At 44.3% G+C, this 19,721-nt stretch overlaps 1 protein-coding gene across 2 annotated transcripts in view; it reads right to left on the bottom strand.

Moving 5' to 3' along the window:
• The window catches only part of ZNF827 (zinc finger protein 827), a 111,700-nt gene extending 103,374 nt beyond the window's left edge, over positions 1 to 8,326 (bottom strand). For both annotated transcript variants that reach the window (XR_012775621.1, XM_075500953.1), the window contains exon 1: positions 8,104 to 8,326. Coding sequence is in view for 1 of the 2 variants with exons in the window: in XM_075500953.1 (XP_075357068.1) it covers positions 8,104 to 8,146 (43 nt within the window). In the remaining variant the exon portion in view is untranslated. The remainder of the gene's footprint in view (positions 1 to 8,103) is intronic.
• Positions 8,327 to 19,721: the final 11,395 nt, after the last annotated feature.

The following is a 19,721-nucleotide window of genomic DNA, read 5'->3' as shown; positions in this document are numbered from 1 at the left end:
ATTTGGCACAGTGGTCTATAAGGGGAAAGACACTGGCTGTGCTTCAGGAAAGCATGCAAACACAAACAGCTACACCACCAGCTGCTATCTAAATCCACTTGCCTGCCACTCTCTCTGTTCCTTACCTGCTTTTCACTGCGTGATCATCTAGCTGTGGAAGATCTGTTCTGATTTTAATTTTTGAGAATTTTTTTTTTTGAGATGAGTAATTATTTGTACTACTACACAAGTCAAAGTGAAGTCTAGAAGTAGCTTGCAAAGAACTTGTGTTCGCTAATAAACTTACACATGGGGATCACTTGTTAAGCTAACTATACACTTGTTAAAGCCATCAATACTTTTAATGCATTTTTCTAAAAATTATTTGCCATTTATTTTTAAGAATTCACCAGAATTCTCATTTTTGCCCCGATACAGCATCTTACAAATACTAACATAAGCACCAAGATCCAGGACACGTCCAAAACATCCACTTAAAATAGGAAGTTGCAATTTTAAAGTAAGCTTGCACCAAATCTTCTCCCTTACAGAAACTTTCAGATAAGACTATGCAGGGAAGAATTTTTTGTACCTGCATAGAGAGCCCCACAATAGAGGAAAAACACATCCAAGCAGCAAACCCCAGATGAGGGCCAGCAGAGCTATAAACCCTTCTTGAGGAAGGGAATCCCTAGAGGTAGGACCATGCAGAATTCAAAGGGATGATGACAGTAGCTTGCTTTGAGTTGCTTCAAAAATTTCATTTTTACCCTAGTAAGAGAGTGCCCCAAATAAAAGAAACGAAACAGTGCAGATGTTTGGAACCTAATTTCACTTTCCGAAACTGCTGATTAAACCATCCATTACAAGACCACTACCACTCGGTAACCCTTTCATTTTGAACACAATTTATTCTAAACAGCAGCTAAATCATCAGTCTTGCATAAAAACTTCTCTCTCTTGGTCTACTGTACTATCAGCACTAGTCATTCTTTCCCCCCAGCTTCCATCCCTGCTGCCTGAGTATTGAAAAGAACGAGTGAAAGGACTATTTATGCAGCCCAGTTTTTCTCTCTTTACTGCATGTTTTTCAAAAAAATCCCCCATAACTCTTTCATTATTCCAAATTAATCAAACTTGGACTCTGTGTGAATTCTTAACCTGCAAAATGGACCACGCTTGTCTTAGTGTTAGGCTTAACTTCGGATTCTACTACTCAGTGCAATTACACCACAAGCAGGAAATCCTTTGAAAGGCAGGAGAAACTTTACGGAATAGAGCTCACTACTAAGCCGACAGGTTCAGACTGAGCTTTCAAAATATTTGGAGTCTAGACCAAAGAGGATACCAGCCTGTAAATGCTACTGAAGGTACATGAGGAAAAGAGAAATTGTCTTGAGGAGCATAACGCTTCCATAATTGTGACCCTAAGGTCTGTAAAAAAACAAAAACTAAAAGAGAAGCTCTCATGTGAGCTTATGGATACATGTTGCTGAATCCTTCATTAAAGTAGCCACAATGCACAATATATGTGCAGAACCAATGCTGACTGTGCCCTGCAGCAAGCATTCTTTCAACTGAAGTATGGGTCAAGTCCGAGTTTTATTCTTTAACTACATTTAAAAAAAAAATAATAATCCTTGGGGAAAGGGATATTATCCACCTTTTTGAGGGTTTCTTTTTTTCCTTCAGCCCAATATAATTTATTATTCTTCATGCCCATATCAGCCCATATCATTTATTAATCTTCATAGAAAACATTTTTTTTTTAAATGGAATAAAAAGTTTTACTTTGGGGGGCAGAAAGAAAGAGGAAGACAATTCTCCCCACCCCCTTGAAAACAGGATTCTATTACATACTGCTAGCTACTTTGGAGTCCAGATTTTTTGCATTTTCTTTTTTTTGTAAAACACACGATACTATAGCCTCCATAAATCCTGAAGTTTTTGTATACATAAACCTAAATGATACCAATCACTTACCATGAATGGCAAAATAGGCAACAAAAAATGGTATACTAGAAACCAGGACAAAATATTATTCAGAAGATGCAGTCTTCAAGAATGACTCTGGAGTAGTTTAACAGCTGTAACAGTAAAAGGATTCCAGGCATAAGCCATATTAGCTCTCCCTAATCATCCGAACTAATGTCTATATTATGATTTCTTTGCAATGTGAAAGAAAAAAAAGTCCTCTATATGATGCTTCATGACAAATCACATGCCTTGTGAAGCTTCATGTTAGAAACCCTTTTAACTTCCAAAAAGTCCTCTTTTGTAGGTCATGCTCTCATTATCTTGCTCTGGGATCTGGTCTGATTAAATTATAGGAAATTACTAATACTTCACTTTGAACAGCCAGCTCCTCCTGGCTCTTCTTTTTTTTCTAAACTTAATTCCTCCTACTCCTGCCTTCTTACATATGAAAAAGACAACAATCACTCTGTTACAAAGATTAAGTCATACTCTTTCTTTATCCATTTTAAAATTTATAAGTAAAAATGCATTCTGTCTGCATGTTCTTACATTTCCCTTTCCACTGCTCTACCTGCAGATTTTCCTGTTTGGCCAACTAAAAAGTTTGTGGTTTTCTTCTATAATCTTTTGCACCCCCACCCCCTCTAAAATCTAATTCATAGGATCCTAAAGACTTAAATAGCTTAATGAGCACAACACTGACTCTTTGGTAGTCCAATTTATACTCCAGTGTGATTTATTCATATTTCGTACTATCAGACACCACTAAGACATAGTATACCATTGAATGGGTTTAGACATTGATCATTGAATGATTTTATACAAGTGACTTCATTTGTATAATGCAAAAAAACCAACAATCCATTAGCATACAAATTTAAAGAGACAGAGACTTTACATGTCAGAAAGAATCCCCATAAAGGGAGAAGGTATTTCTGAAAAGTCTATGATGACTTCACCATCATGAGAGGGACAAAATAAGAACAGTGTTTTCAGGTGGAGTAGTATGGATGCTACTCCATCCACCAAAAGGATGCTGTTCATTTGAGAGGTGCATTACAGTACCACCAGGACAACCATGATAGCAGCAATGAAATTATTAACCTAATCATACTAAGAATAATAATTTTCCCTACATGGATCCTCTTGTCGACAATGAGCTATATCATGATTCCTGCAGCGGTAAGAAGTTAAAAAAAGTAAATAGAAAATATGTTAAAAGCTTCGCCTTGTACATGCAATGTCTGCTAGTAAGGTAATAAACTCTATTAAGAGAGAAAGATTCCTGTTCCTGGCAAAAGCCTTTTGTCTTGGAGGCAACTCTTGAATGCTGAATGATAGTAAAGGCTTTTCTGACATTGGAAAGTCTTTTGAAAAACCCATCCAACACACACTCTCTTGCTACCAGAAAGTATCAAATAAAGTAAGCTGCAGGAATAAAAAAGAAGGAAGCTCTAAATCACTGTTAATTTACTTGACAGTATTTTCTTTACACTCTGATGATATAATCCAGCAATAAAAAACAATATAATAAAAAGCTTCACAGAGTTTAAGGGTTTTTTTACTGTATAGAAACAGCTGAACACTTCAACACAGTATCTGGACTATCTAACACTATACCTACCACGAAAGCAAGAAGTTATGCCCCCTCATTATCACATATCTAGATTTTGATATTGAAACTAATATTGTATCAATTCTGCATCTCCTTCCTTAACAAAATAAATCCAAGAGAAAATACCATTGCAGTTTGTCCTACATTAAACACATTCTTCAGAAAGTAGTAGTAGTTCAAACTCCTCAATGTAGCATCTAATTCTGCCTGATACTCTATAACAAATGCAAGCTTTGTATAAATGGTATTGTGGCATTCATTCTCAAACTGCATTGCTTACAAGCCTCTGAGACAGAACCAAACCCCAAGGAGTATCGATTGCTACGCTTAAGGCAATGTAGTGGTCTAGATCTTAAACATTTACTTGAGTGCCTCAAAACTTCCCAAAACTTTTACTTTTCAGGCTGAACTCTTCCAAGTCACATTTGTGCAGTTCAGAGGAAATAGACTTTCAGGAATTCTCAGAAAAGAAAATAATAGTGTGAGGGAGAATGGAAAGTAAGGCAACAAGGGGAAGAAAAACAGTAAAATTGTATTTATACATACATTTTTAAAGATTCTGATGCTAATTGAATAGATGAGAAAAAAAAATTAAGTGCAGAAGTAGCTGAAGGGGGCGGGGGGGGAATCCCCTAAAACACACACACACACACACACACAGGAATGAGCAAAATTCCTTGAAGCATTCCAGTGAAAATGAATTGAGTTGTCCGAGTTAGTCACATCCAAAAATAATCTTAAGACACACGTGCACTGGGAAAATTTTTAACTTATGGACCTAACTCTGTCATTATAAACTGAGTCTACACTGCCATAGTATTTAGTCTGGGTATGAATGAGCCATTGTCTATGCAGGAACTCCTGAAGTCCTTTCCTCATTCACTTGTATCTTAAATTAAAAAGGATGCACTTTCTCTTGTATTTCATAGAGTGTAAGTGAAGACATTCTGCTGGCACTTGTGACTAAACAGTTCCCAAAAACTGACTTCCTTACCCACAGAAACTCTGCTTACAATACATGTTAATACCAGTGTCTCAAAGGGCCCATCCCCCTGACTGAACCCTGAGGTTCGTCCTGCTTTGAGCAGGGGGCTAGGCTAGACGACCTCCAAAGGACCCTTTCCAAACTAAATTATGTTGTAAGCAACTCCAGTGACTGGGAGCTCAACCTTAACTCTGCCCTTTTAAGCAGATGCCACCAAAACACAGTATTATTGCATCTAATAATATCAGTCCTTTTTTTCATTCAACAACTGAAGCGTCAATATCTAGCAACGCCCTTGAAACTAAGTTAAATTGTTGCAACAGCCGGATACATCTCTAGCAAACTCTTATACAGAGAACTTCACCATAGCATGTGTTTTGGCAATACAGTCTTCCCTTGTGAAATTACCTCTAAATTTACACGATGGCTGTCCAATGAAGTCAATGGACAGAAGTATAAAATCAGGGTCCTGGTCAGCAGCAGCTGTGTACTGTCACTTCAAGCAGCATGACAGTGTTCTTCAGGTGCATTTCAGGGTACGTAACAATTTATAAGAAATTAAGGCCTAGAGGTCCTGAGAACACAGCTTCCTATCTAAGCTATACTAGAGTCCCCAGGACTTGCCAGACATTTGCTCAGTTACATTGTAACACTGGTAAATTAGTCTGTGTATCAACATCTTACTATTTATATCCCAAACAATTGCAACAGAATCCAAAATATCGCAGAGAGGTTCAGTAAGATGCTACATCATTTCGGTGCACTGGAGAGCATTCATGTACCAGCAGTAACCTGTAACATAACTTAGGAGTGAATCATAGCGTGATACCCACAGTGGGGCAGAGTTAAGGTTGAATACAGTATTAGCCATCTTCCTTCTAGATGCGCATGGTGTACTTTACGTTCTTCTGCCATCATTAATACTTCAAAATGAAATACATACACTGTTCCTCTAAGAAATGTATTGCTACACCCAGCAGAAATTGTAGAATAAAAATGTATTTTACACTGAGTACCCATTAAAGCAACATGTTGCTAAAAAAAAATTAAATCACTATTTATAGCATTTGCACACTGAATGCAATGGATTCCAAGGCATTTTCCGAATCTGCAGGACTGCAGGCTAGAACAGTACTCCTGCAATTCTTCCTGAATTATCTAATGTATTATTATTGTCAAAGAATAGCTTTTAATCCAATGCGATCTAGTTGTGAAAGAAAGTAAAATAAATAAATCCCATTAAAAAGTAGCATTCGTGTGGGACATACAGTATGTGCGTGTTTCACATATCAGGACAAAAACTCCCATGAACTGAACTAAAAAATTAATCCGAAAGAACTGCAAATCAGGCCGTGCATTAAAAAAAAAAAAAAAAAAAAAACAACACATACACACACAAAAACCCAAATAACACACGCACAACTCGATTTGCACAATGAAGGCAATTGTTCCTTGGCCCAGAAAAAGCCGTGACTTCCCCAGGCGCGGGCGGTCAGGAGGTCGGGGCCGAGGGGAGCCTCAGGCGCAACCCGGAGGCAGGGGCAGGCGAGAGCCCGGCGCCGGAGCCGAGCCCCCGCCGCCGCGCACGGGAGCGGCACGCCCGAGCGAGCTAAAATGGAGCCCAGGTTTGATGTCAGCCCGAGAGGCAGGCGGAGGGCAGCCGCACCGGGGCGGGGGCGAGGGCAAGGTCAGCCGCCGGGCCGCCCGCAGCGCCCGCCCCGCCGCCTCCTCCCGCCCCGAGAGCCCCTTTTCGCCTCCCCGCTCCCGCAGGGCTTCTGCCAAACCGGGGCGGCGGCGCTCGCCCACCCCCCTCCCCGAAACGCCCCTCCACGGCCACGCAAGGCCCTGCGCGCCCGGGCTTGGCCCCTGCCCCCGCCCGCCGCGCCGGGGCCGGGGCGCTGCAGAGGCGGGCGCCGCGCTCCCGCCGCCGCCCCCCCGTGCCAGCCGCCCCGGCCGGCGCTCTGCGCGGGGAATTAGCGCCGGGGCTGCCGGCTGGGCTGCCGGCTCGGCTCCTCTAGCGGGCGGACCGCGAAAGGGCTGCGCGGGGGCAAACGGCGAGAGGCGGGGAAGGTAGAAAAAAACCCCACCGAAACCCCCCGAGCGAACCCCACCACGACTCAAGCCCTTGACTCGGCTCCGGCGGAAAGGCAAAGGAGAGAGAAATATCTGCGGGGCTGCAAGTGCCGCCCCCCCGCGCCGACACCCCTGGCCCCGGCCCGTGTGCCGGTGCTGGAAGGGCGGGGGGAGCGCTGCCCCAGCCCCTTCGCTCGCACAGCGGAGGGGGGACGGGCCGCGCTCCGCCCGCAGCGGCGCCCCCCGGGCAGGGGCCGGGGCCGCCCCGGTGAACTCCCGGTGACCGAGCCAGGCTCCGGCACCGGCGGCTCAGCTCTCGCCCTGCCCCGAGCCCAGCGCAGAGGGGCTACAGACACGCTCCGAGCAGATGTGCCGGAGACAGACAAATGACCCCTCCATCCACCCCCCGCTCTCCTTAAACCAACCCTGGGGCCAAGCAGGGGCAGGGTATTTTTAGGTCCCTTCCCCTCCCCTCCGCCTCCCTCTCAATAGCTGCCGAGCGCTTAATACAAGGAGAGGGGGGAGAGCGAGCGGGAGAAAAGTTAACTGTTTTGCAAAGAGGGGAGAAAATAGGCAGGGAGGGGGGAGGGAGGGAGAAGGAGCAGGGCAGGGTGAGCTGTGTCAGGGGATGTGTGTGTGTGTGAGTGTGCGTGCGCACGGGGTGCCCGCAGGCGGAGGATCGGGATGCACTTTAGCCCTGTGCTCTGCTGCTCTCGTCTGGGGCAGCGCCGCCGAAGCCCGAGTCTCTCCTGGCTCGCCTGACCCTTCATTTCACTGCGGCCAGGAGGAGCCCCGAGCCCGCCGCCGCCGCCTCTCCCTGCTCTGCAGGGACCTCGCCTGCCACGGTCTGCCTCCCCGCCGCCCCCTTCCCCCGCCGCCGCCGGCGGCCCGGGCCCCCCTACGGGGGTGGCCGCGGGGTCGGTGTGGGGTGCCCCCGCCGCCGCCGCCGGCCCCCTCCGCGGCCGCTGCCAGCCTCCCCCCGCTCCCGGGCCGCCCAGCCCCGCCGCAACCTTTAGCCGGGGACGGACCTCTCGGCTGGTTCCGCACAAGACGCCAGCAGCCGCTTCCCCTCTCGCCGCCCTCCCCTCCGGTGCTAGCCCCCCTCCCCACCCCAATAAAACAGACCCCCCCTCCCTCCGGCCCCAAAGAGAAACCCACACCGCCCCCCCCCCCCCCCCCCCCAGCACAAATGCACAATCACGGGCGAGGGGAGGGAGAGGGAGGAAAGGGCGAGAGACGCGAAGAAAGAAGGGGGGAAAGGAGAGAGAGAGGAAAAATTAAAAGGGCACAAGGCTGTTCATCACCAACATGGCTGCCTTAGCTCAGACCTAAAAGAGGAATAACCCAGGCTGTGTCTTTGTCAGTTTCACCTCTGTAACCCTAAACTAATGCACGAAACGACGGAGGCGGCTGCAGAGGGGAAGGAGACGGGGAGAGGAGGAAGGAGAAAATGGCAAAAAGAGGGGGCACTTACGTGAAGAGAGGCGCTTGGGCTGCTCCTGCTTCCTCCTGGGCATTTTCCCCCTTTTTTCACATTCTCCTCCTTGGTTTAACGGGAGATCAAATAAGACCGGGGGGGGGGGGCACAGTCAGGCACAAAGCCGGGGCCCCCGGGGGAGCTGCTAACCGGGGCGGGTTTTCCCTCTTCGCCGGGGGAAAGGGGGCTGAAGCCGGTTTTCCCGGAGCCACCGCGAAGGGCTCCCTCTCCCCCTCTCTCTTTCTTTTTCCTTCCCCCCCCCCCCCCCCCAACCCGGTCGTGCACCTGGCTTGTCCCCGGTCGCAGTATCCCTCAGCGGCCGGGGATGTGTTCCCGGCAGGCGAGCGGGCGCCGGGCGCCGTGCCGGGGCGAGGGCTGGCGCGGCGGTGCCGAGGGCTGCGCCCCGCGCGCCTCCCGGCCCCTAACTAACACTAACGCCGGGATCAAAGGGCAGCGGCGGCGGCGGCGCTCACGGCTCGCCCGCGGGCGGCAGGCAGGCAGGCAGCGAGAGGCAGGCAGGGACACACAGACACACACACACCCCGGCGGGCGGGCACACGCGCGCACACACACACAGAGCAAAGGGGAAGGTGCCCCCGCTCCCCCGCTCCGCTCCGGGCGCGGCGCTGCGCGCCGGCGGGGTTCAGGCGGAGGATGCGCTGCCCCGGTCCTGCACCCGCTCCCAATTCGCTCTTTAAAAAAAAAAAAAAAAAAAAGGGGGGGGGGGGCATTTGTGGGTCTCGACCATTCGCACTGTAATTCCCTCATTTCTGGTGGGAAAGAAAATAACAACAACCACCCTTTTTAAAATTAAGACGTTTTGTCTTCCTGTGCTAGAAAAGAAAAATCGTACTAGTGCAAAGCTGACCCCATAGCATTTCTTGGATGTGTTCAGCTATTCCTTCACACAGCACAGGGGCCGGAGGGGCTTACTGGAACTGAACTTCGGTATGGGGGGGGAGAGGGTGATGAGCTACAACTCCCTCCGTGCCAAATGAAGTGTACAAAATAAGCCAGAAAGGAAGGTGGGCAAGTTAGTATGTGGATAAGCTTGTTCCAGTATCAGGTTCTGACAATTTCTAGTGCAGGTTTTAAAAAGTGGAAAGAATGCAAGCAGCACGAACATCACAACTCCTTGATAAGTGTGTGTGTGTGTGTGTGCGGGGGGGGGGAGGAAATCAGGATTAGGTCACCCCTAATGGTTGATTTAACTGCTACATGATACTCCTACAGTGCACACAGCAATCTGGACTTCTGAAATTTACTTTTTTTCCTGCTGTAATGCAGGTATATGAAGCTTTATCCTGAAGCAATTCCAGCGTGCATTATGAAACCAGGATAGCAGTTTTCATTAACTGATACATACTTTCATTACTTCACAAATCACACAGCTTTCTTCAAAGACAGACATGAAGGTGGGGAAAAAAAATAGAAGAGGGATTGGGTCTCACTAAAGCACAAAAGGTACTTCCTGAAAGAGAAGTGCTCTCTTTGTGACTTGCAGTCATTTGGATAAAAGTTCACACAGAGGTTGTTAATGATTTAAACTCTAAAACCTGTTACTACAATTGAAGTAAAATGGTTTGAAGCATGGTTGTTTCATATAGCTCTCTCTTTGTGTAAGGAAACTTTGAACTTGGCAGAATACATAATCGAAATCATGAGTCAGATGTTGCAAAAATAAAAAAATGCATTATTCTAGCATGTATACCTGTTAGATTTTTTTTTTTGCTTTTGACAACCTGACTCATCATTTTATATCATTTTTTATCCTGACTTAAAAATACTTTTTTTTTTTTTTTAAATAAACAACTGTTTAGGAAAACACAAAACAGCAGATCTGCAACCTTTAAACAGTCAATTTATACTCTTAATCACCTCAAGTTAGAATGGTTTCAAATAATATTATACCCATTTTACAGCCATGATTATCTTTTCTACAGGAAAAAACAACTTAAATAAGATTCAAAAGATTATATATATGAGAATCTCAGGTTCACTAGCATGCATGTGCAATTCTGAGTTTTAAAACCACATGTACAGAGTACACTTCTACTGAGACAAAATCCTTCCGAGACACTCCTTCTGACTTCAGCTGGTTTATCACCTCACCATACAGCTAAAATACTCCATTTGCATGGAGAGATTTACTTATTTTTAATCCAGAAGTATGAAACAAAGTGTATAACTGACAGAAGCAGGGCTGGAGATTTTTGGGGGTGGAGATGAGTCCAAATAGCTACCTTACTCTTGATCATGATCGGGAGTCAGAGTCAGAATTCCCTCAGAATATTTAGGTCCTGCCTTTTCCTTCAGTTCTCCAGACTATGCTGGGTTTGGACATTTGTATAGCATTAGTAATGATAACGAAAAAGATCAGAGGCATTCTTTACTATTGCTCACAAGCCTCAATTTTGACATGCCTGGGACTAGCAACAGAACTTTCTTCACTAATAAGAGTTGCAGTGCTAAACTATTATTTTTTAAATACACTCTAACGGCAATTGTGTTGAACTAAGCCAGCTTTGTGAGCAGCGGTTTTCCATCTCTCCGAACGATCCTATCTGTGCAGGAGGCCGCAAAGTAGCCATTGCAGAAAGGGAAAGAGTACTGGCTCTGTGCTATGATCCACCGCTGCTGTGGCAGCCCTTCTTCAGGTGCTCTAGGAGAACGGGATGTAGGAAATACTGCGTTCTGCATCATCACTCTTTCCACCCTCTATTCCTCATGCATTTCTGGCATAAGTTAATATTGATATTGTCAGCATTTATTTACAACATGCTGTGTAGGTTTTTTCCCCCTCCATCATTTGAAACCCCCTTTAGGGGAGTTGAGGTGGCTGCAGCAAAGACACTACGGGAACACAGCTCTTTGAAAGTGCCATGGGGACTGGCAAGCAATAGAGCAGCACTAAATCTCTCTGAGGGTGACCTTGGCTTCGACAGACATCCCAACAGTTTGCCTAAGAGTTTGGTGGGCCAAGCCTTAAGCCTGTTCTGCAGTGAAAGAAATCCCAATGGTTGAATGAATTATCAGGGAGAAACGTTATATACTCTAGCTTTGAAGAGTTTCTAATCCCACGCCTGGAAACACTCTGTATGGCAACAACTTGGTTCTTCATATCTATCCTGGCTAATTGCGTTACTCCACATATTGTCCTAGCCAACAGATCATATCCAGCCATCACATTGAAATCAAAGACACATCAGTCCTAACTTTACATTCTGTTCATACACTGGTTTAAGGAAAATGACTAAGGGCATAATGCCATTTTAAAAATAATCTTCCATTATACATTTGGTGGTATAGTAGGAAAAAGAATGAAGTCAGCTGACCATACTTTTGAACATTTCTAGTCCAAACACAAGAAAATAGTTGCAAGTCTTCCACAGATAACAATATAAATAATGCATTGCTTCTGGAGGTCCTGCTATTAATAAGTAATGATTGCATGGCACCTTCCAAACACCAAACCTAGTTACACATATGAATTAAGTTCAGCCTCAGAAACCACTTTTGAACAAAGTAAATATTTTCTTCACTTACACATGAGAAAAATGAAACAAATTGAGTAAATAAGATTTTACACAGTAGTAAATGATGTAACATTCTTAAAACCTTTGCAGGGTGTCTAGCATCCAAACTATCTCTCATGTAATGTAACAAATACTTGAAAAGGTTGCTAAAGAGAAACTTAAAAATTAGCTGACATCCTTGCTTTATTCTTTGAAACTTTAGAGTTCTGTTCCCAGGCTCAAATTTTTTTAAAAAAGTGTACTGAGTGGAAAAAGGGGACCATTTTAACCAGTTCTTGGGCCCCAAACCAAACTATGGTATTGGGCCATCTCTGCTTAAGTACAGCCTACCAAAATGATGGTCAGGTCAGCTGTGTGTCCCTGAGCATGCAGAAGAGAGCTATTCAGGGTCCATGGGCTCCCTTTAATGGTACTCTTATCTTTAGATTAATTTCCTATTGAACATAGAAGATATTTGCCTGTAACCTCTGTGTCTTCAGTATCTAATATGATGCACACTTTTTCATCAAAATTACCCTCTGTCTCCCACACCTCTTGGAGGGATACCCTCAATGGCCTAAACTCCTCCTCTTTTCTATTTTAATTGATGTCAATATTTCTATGCTCAGCAGTAACTATGAATCAATCCTGCAAACAAGATTTGATTACAAACTTCTCTTTGCTCTAAAGCATTTAAGAGCAAACACCAGGGGATGAACAAATCCATAGGATAACAGCTCATGGATACCATCATCCATGTTTGCAAATGCTCTGTAAACAAATAACATTAAGTAATGGATTTGTAATAATAATAAATAATGACAAGTTAGTGACTAGCAAGGCAACCAACCAGTTTCACAAAGGCCAATAAACAATGATCAGAAGTCATTACTATCTGATGATTATTACCTTGGGACAGATAACAAACAATTACAAAGCGGGAGGTGGAGTTGCATAACCAGTGGATCCTAAACGACAGAAAGGCTTTAGCTTTGGTAAAAGGCAACCAAGTTCTCCCTCCGCAAAGTTTTTAACCTACTCCTTAAAAAGAAAGGAAAATGAAAAGGCCACAGTCAGTGACCTATCACAGCAACCTAGACAAGAACTCTTTTTGCAACCCTTGAAATCGCTGGCAGAGCTCTCCCAACTCTTTAGCTGCCTATGCCATGCTTGTGGACAGAGAGCATATTGCATTGAATGTTCTTCAAGACCAAGATTCTCTTGAATTCCACTACAATCTTGCAGCCTCAGAGTGGAGGGGCATCAAGGAGGAGTGCAATATATCCTGCATCTCTTAGCTAAACTACAACTGGTTTTCTCAGAATCTTGTCTAAATCCTGGCAAACAAACTAGCCATAATAATTTTACAATAATTTCAACACAAGATGCTTCTAGCTGAAATGCAAATTTAACACGTTAATACGTCTTCAGAAGAATCATGGTGTTTACATTTTTCAGCTGTTAGTATAGCACACTACCTAGGAACGGTGATATAGCTCTTAATTTCAATTTTTTTAAAAAAATCAATATTTAAAGCTGCTAGCCTTAAACCCATGCTGATACATAATCCTAGATTTTGCAGGCCAGAAATACATTGTCTATAGGTCTGGAGAGGGCTTACATTAGTGTCTGCATCTTTTTGTTGCTACTCAAATACTATGGGATGTTTCTTCAGATTTACCAAGGAGGTCTCATGATTCTTATCTTACCATAACTGCAGTTGGCTTTTCAATTCCATAATTCACTATACCACCTCTTCACACCCCTTTTCTGTAAGGACATTTTGCAAAAAACCTCACTTGAGCCTATGACTATTAGACTTAAGTCTACAGATACTTGAAATGCAGAATTTCTCCCCCAAATCTAAGCCAGCAACATCTTACCCAGTACAGGTTAAATATAGAAAAATTAAATTAGTATTTTACAACATAAAATACTAAGCAACTTCTGCACTGATGGGAAGAATTTGTTTTGTCAAGTGGGGACTGGAATACTTAGCTCAGGGCTATTACAGTTACAAATGTGGAAATAAAAAAGGATAAATATCTGCTCCAATCCTAATCTTTTTGCACCATTCTACATATAAATGCATTGAAATCAATAACTTTACCCCATCCTAAGAACAGTTTAAGTTAAATCAGAGCAAGACCCACAGGACTCCCTCTGTCATTTTGCTTCTGCTTAACGTTTTGTTAGTCACTGGTTAATTGAAGGTTCAGGCACATGCTCATTAGCAAACACCTGCCATGGTTTAAGACATTACTACCCTCCTGGAGAAGCTAACTGCTTCCACCCCCAAACTGGCAAAACAGAATACATTTGGCCTCCTCATCTGCTTCAGTGTGAAGTCTTGCAGTTTAGTTAAGTAGCAAGGCAATAGCATTTTAAGCCACAGCTGTTTGCTAAATGAAAGTGTGTCTAAGTTCTTAAACACCTTGTTACATATACCTTGACAGGCAGAGTCTCTGCTGCACCAGCAAGGTGGCAAATTCCTCAGGGAAATCAGTTCTGGTTTCTCAATTCACTAGCTAGTTTTCTGTTAAAACACTAGAGTAATACTGAGACTGCTCTGGACCCCAAGAACTGGCAAGATCCCAAGGAGCTCATCTACTATCTAGGACCGTGCATTTACCACACTCATCTCTCTCTCTGACATAGCACCTTACTAGAAATATAGCAGGAGGAAGGCAGGCACCAAAGTGGATGTTAGCAGTACTGATGCCAACTATGCCCTCTTTGCAATACCTTAACAGCTTAAAGAAGAGTGAGATAGAATAGAAGGGCAACTGGGAGACAAGAAAACATGGTGGTGCTGAGATCTTATGTTCCCAGGGAAAAGAAACACATTAAGGTAAGGGAGAGGAGGAGTACGTGGAGATCAAGCTTCTAGCAGACTTCACCTGCCTGGTGCGATGAATTTCACATGGCATTCAGCTATGCTTCACCATGCTGCATGTCCTCAGTAATCAGCCCTCACCTACTGGCAGGCAGAAGGGTTTGGGCTGCAAGTCAGCCTGCTGTCACCGCTGCCTGCTGAGCATGAAGTCATGTGGCCAGTCCCCTCCTGTAGGGAATATCTTCTTGCATTGGCAGTTCCCCACAGTACCAAACAGCACAGAGGAAAAGGTTATTTGTCTTTTGAGATACTAGACATAAAATATATTCTCCTCAACTTCTGCTGACACGGTTTGATGAAAACAATCTTTCTAGTCCCTACTTTTCAGCAACACTAAGGCCAACCAGTGTTTTCAAGTTTGTAGTTTACAGTAAGATGCAAATTATTTGTCCATAAGAAGTAGGCTAATAATAGTGAAAAATCACACATAGAGTAGCCAAAACTTCATGAGTAGGAAGAAAGGAGAAGAGGTAATGCATGGAGGGAAGCAGCTTACATTTCCACACAAAAAAGCCAAGGGATGCACCCTCAACAAGTTTGCAGATGATATAAAACTGGAAGGAGTGGCTGATACACCAGATGGTTGTGCCATCTTTCAGAAGTACTACCTTGATAGGCTGGAGAAGTGGGCAGAGAGGAATCTACTGAAGTTCAAAAGGGGAAATGCGAAGTCCTGCATCTAGGGAGAAATAACCCCAGGCATCAGCACATCCTGGGGGCCTACCAGCTGGAAAGCAGCTTTGCCAAGAGGTACCTTGGGATCCTGGTAGACAACAAGCTGACCACAAACTTGCAATGCACCCTCGCAGCCAAGAAGGCCAACATTAGGAAGATTGTTGCCAGCAAGTCTAGGGAAGTGATCCTGCACTTCTACGCCGTGCTGGTGAGGCTGCATCTGGGGTCCTGCATCTCATTAAGGGCTCCCTGGTACAAGAAAGATCTGGACTTACTGGAGCTAGTCCAGCACAGGTCCACAAAGATGATTAAGGGACTGGAGCATCTATCATATGAGGAGAGGCTGAAAGAGCTGAGACTGTCTAGCCTGAAGAAGAGAAGGCTGGGCGGGGGGTGGATCTTATCCATTTGTACAAATGTCTGATGGGTGGGAATGAAGTTGAAGGCACCAGACTCTTCTCAGCAGTGCCCACTGACAGGATAAGAGGCAATAGGCACAAATAAAAACAAAACAAAACAAACCAAAAAAAACCCACAAAAAACAAACAAACACACTCCCCCCCAAAAAACCCAACCAAACCAGAAAATTCCATCTGAACACAAGAAAAATTTTTTACTGTTAGGATGGTCAAACACTGGCACAGGTTGCCCAGAGAGGTTGCCTGAACAACCCGTTCTAGCTGACCCTGTTTGAGCAGTGATGTTGGACTAGATGATCTCAAGAGGACCCTCCCAACCTAAATTGTCCTGGGAAAGTATTGTAACATGAGCATTTACTGTTTCCTAAACATGGTGTTCATGTTTGGTTTTATGGGAGTAGTTTACAGCATACAAATATTCCACTCTGCTTTTTTAGCTACTAGGACTCTTCACTGAAAACACCCTTATGATATCCAGAATTCTTTAATGTCCAAATAATAATTTTTAAAATTCTTACTGGTTTATGAGCTACTTCCTAACAGAAAACATTCACTAATCATTCCAAACCCATGGTTGGCATTTTACTCCCTCACTCTTCTTCCCTCAATATGGTTCCTACCCTGAAGATTTTACAAACTAAATGAAGCTATAACAGCAGAGCAGGTAGAAGAGTGACTGTATTTTTAACCCCTCTAAAATGCATGCACTGGAAGTTTGCTGTCTGTCTTCTTAGACTTTTCTTAAATGTTTGCAAAGCATCATTACCTCCACCTTTCAATTGGGGACAGGCACTCTGCCTCCAACAGCAGCACACGGTAGTTCAATAACAAAGCCAGATGTAGAATTTTAAGGCTGCTGTTCCCAGCAAACAATTATCACCAACACATACCTCATGTGTAGGTGATGTGGCCACAGGATTTAATTGCTTTTCTTGCTAACCTGTACCCATGCTTCCTTTGTGCAATTCTCTTCTTTTACCAGTAAGCATACAGCTTACTCATATATTTCCTCGTATATGCTGGCTGCTTGCCCTAAAGGTTCCTATTTCATGGAAGTAAAATTCATGAGGTACCCACATAATTTTACTTCTTGTTACTCTTATTCTCATTTAGCTTTTGGGGCAGATACTGCTGTACAGTGAGAAACAGCCGCTGATTCCAGCGGCGTTACTCAAGACTTAAGGCGCTCAACACGGCATAGAGGTCATGGTGGCTCTCGGCCAAGAGTAGCGTGCTCTTGCCTGCAGAGGGAGTAACGGTCCCATCCAACACGCTCTCGCACACCTCTTTCCCCCCCATCTGGAGCAATAAACAAACAAAATGAAGGAGTTGCGGGCCAGGAGTTTTGCTCCTCTGCATGCTTCCCTCCTCGAAAAGCAACTGTATGAATGAAGAATTGAGGGTCTGAAAATTGAAGAATATACTAGAAAGCATTTGAGTGGATCTGTTTATCCCTTTGTGTATGTCCCACAAAACCCCCCACATTTTTGTATTAAAGAAGTAAGTGGGTTAGAGAGAAGCCGAAGAGCTCTTAAAGTAAAGGGAGGAGTACTTTTTCCATATTTCCTACACGGGGAGGATTTTGCACGAGCCAAATCAATGGAATCTGGCAGGAGCCTGAACAGTAAGTATTCCCTGCCTGGCCAGAGAAGGTATGGATCTCCCACTTAGTCTTCTGAAAGTCATCAAACAGACGACAAAAGGGAAAAATCAAAGTGAATGACATTAGAGAACTGGTCCAGCAAGGCAGTTGACTTGTGCAAGGCCTGTCAGATTTAAGACGGTTTTGTTGGGTTTTCTTGGAAATCTATTATATTTGGGAGGGTTTATTCATTCCAATGTATTGAATGGCAACTAATGAGAAAACAAGTAAGCCTTCCTGGTCTCAATAACCATTAAGTTAGGTGGCCTCTACCCCAAAGCGCCAAGAACAGTGGCCATCAGAAACAAAGCATTTTGGCTGCCTCATGGCAGCCAAGAGCTGTATCAAGCTCCTGTATCAAGACCCTACAAGAGCTGTATCAAGTCAACTCAGGAGGGAGGTACTGGGATGCTTTCATTTACATGGGGAAAAAAAGCAAAATCAGTGGCTTTAAAATCATCAGCTGAGTAGCAAAACAATTGGGAAGAGGGCCAAGAAGGTACTCAAGTGCAGCTTTCCAAGAGAAAACAGCACTGGAGAAGGTACCGCAGTGAAGCTGAGATTAGGAAGAAACAGTGTGGAATGTCTTTCCGATCTTCTAGTGTAAAAAAAGAAAGTCTGCTCAGTGGAGAGGAGTAATGCAGAAAATATGACAGGAACTCTCCCATTCAGGGCTTATCAGGTTTATATGATTCATACAACCCTCCAGTCCCCACAGCTGTGATACCATGTCAGACATAATTACTTCTGCTGCCCAACTGGGTATGCTAATCAAGGAAGCTAGGTCAAGTCTGACCCCCACCTACTTCCCTCCCTTCCATAGTTTTTAATCAACTTATTAAAAATGTTGAGAGCTCATCACACTCTTCACTGTAGGATATAAAAATATGAAGACTGTCATCCTCCATTGCTGACATTGTTGGAGACCTTCACAGCACATGGTCTTTTACCAAAGGTCCTGCTTTATGATGTCTCTTTTTAATAATAAAGAATAAAGTCCAACAAATTACCTGGAGCTAGATACTCCAGGTTCCAAAACACAAAACAAAAAAAAGAAAAACAAAATTAAAACATCACCCACAAACCACCCAAAAACCTCCAGAAGATGCTAAAAAGATGAAGACATTTTAGGTTGCAAGGAAAGTCTTAACTCTTTCCAGCTTGACAGCTCAAACATTTCAGCTGACTGAAATTGTCACCCCATCATGTAATAAGAGAGAATATCTAACTTATAAGCCTTTTAAATTTAGGGGCCCTCTCTCTTCCCCAAGTTACCTCTGAACTGTTGCCTCATCCAATTCTCTACTCCTCCCTGTTTCTCCCATTTTATCTTTATGACTGAGGCACATCCCTCCCCTTCATCCTGCCCCAGAACATTCTTCTAACCTACATGAATGCCTAAACTTTATATTCTTCCTCTGATCAACCATCCTATCTAATTCAGAGCTTCTAGCTTAATTTGTTGCTAAAAATCAACTGTCCTTACCAAACTTTCCCATCTCCAAATTGTTGTGCCTTCAACAACTTCCTGTAGTATGAAGACTTCCCTGTCCAGTGTCTTTCAAAACAGGCTGCCTATACTTTTCAAACTGACCTTCTCTGACAAATTGCTCATCTCCAGGCCCTGTTAAAGTCTCCCGTTATCTCGGTGACACTGTCCCCAGCGAGGCTTCCCATACTACTGTCTTATTCTTTTCAGCTGCTCCTTGTACAACCAAGCCTCGGGTTTTTACTGGCACAGTAAAGCCATCTTAGATACGAAGTGGTAACATGCGATTTTGCACATAGTTAGGAAGGAAAACAATTATTAAAGAAACCTTAAGGGCCTTTAGAGCTCTGTCCTAAGGGACTGTGCCTCCTCAGACCCCAGACTGAGGCAGCTATGCTAGCAGACACTTGGAGTGAAGGTGCTTCTTTCTTGGCCCACATCCAAGACGCAGGAACTCTTCAGGTCTTGCTCACCTGTCCTTTAAGACAGGCAACATCCCAACTCCTGTATTCAAAATCCTTTTCACAAAAGGGAAAAAGTCTGCTGAGGGAAAAGGCTGTGTCAATATACAGAGGATGACAAAGTCACAAATGCAGAAAGACTAGGTTACAGGCCAATACTTGTTTCCTAGTGATAAGGTTAAGAATACTGAAGATAAGATAGTGACTTATTTATGGGTGCAGAAATAAAAATCCCGCACGAATTTAAGTGATTTTTACATCTTACTAAGCAAGGACAAGCTCATCATTCAACCACCCCAAGGCACGGCCACCTTTTGAAACCCACCACGCCTTTTTGATGCATTTGAACAGAAGGAAACTGGCATCGGGTGGCAGGAGACAGCGCACCTATAGCAGTACCGTCTCTTCCAAAGCGCTCCTTTGGCTCTGCGGGTCTCTTTCTGGCCCGGCAGCAGGCCGCCCCGGGGAGGGGCTCCTGCCTTCGCCTTTAAGAGCGGGGCGGCGGCGGGCGCCCCTCT

The sequence above is a fragment of the Mycteria americana genome, chromosome 4, assembly GCF_035582795.1.
Source record: "Mycteria americana isolate JAX WOST 10 ecotype Jacksonville Zoo and Gardens chromosome 4, USCA_MyAme_1.0, whole genome shotgun sequence".
In the NCBI taxonomy this organism is placed as follows: Eukaryota; Metazoa; Chordata; class Aves; order Ciconiiformes; family Ciconiidae; genus Mycteria; species Mycteria americana.
Note: the sequence above shows the minus strand (reverse complement) of the source record. Positions and strands in the feature narration are given on the sequence as shown.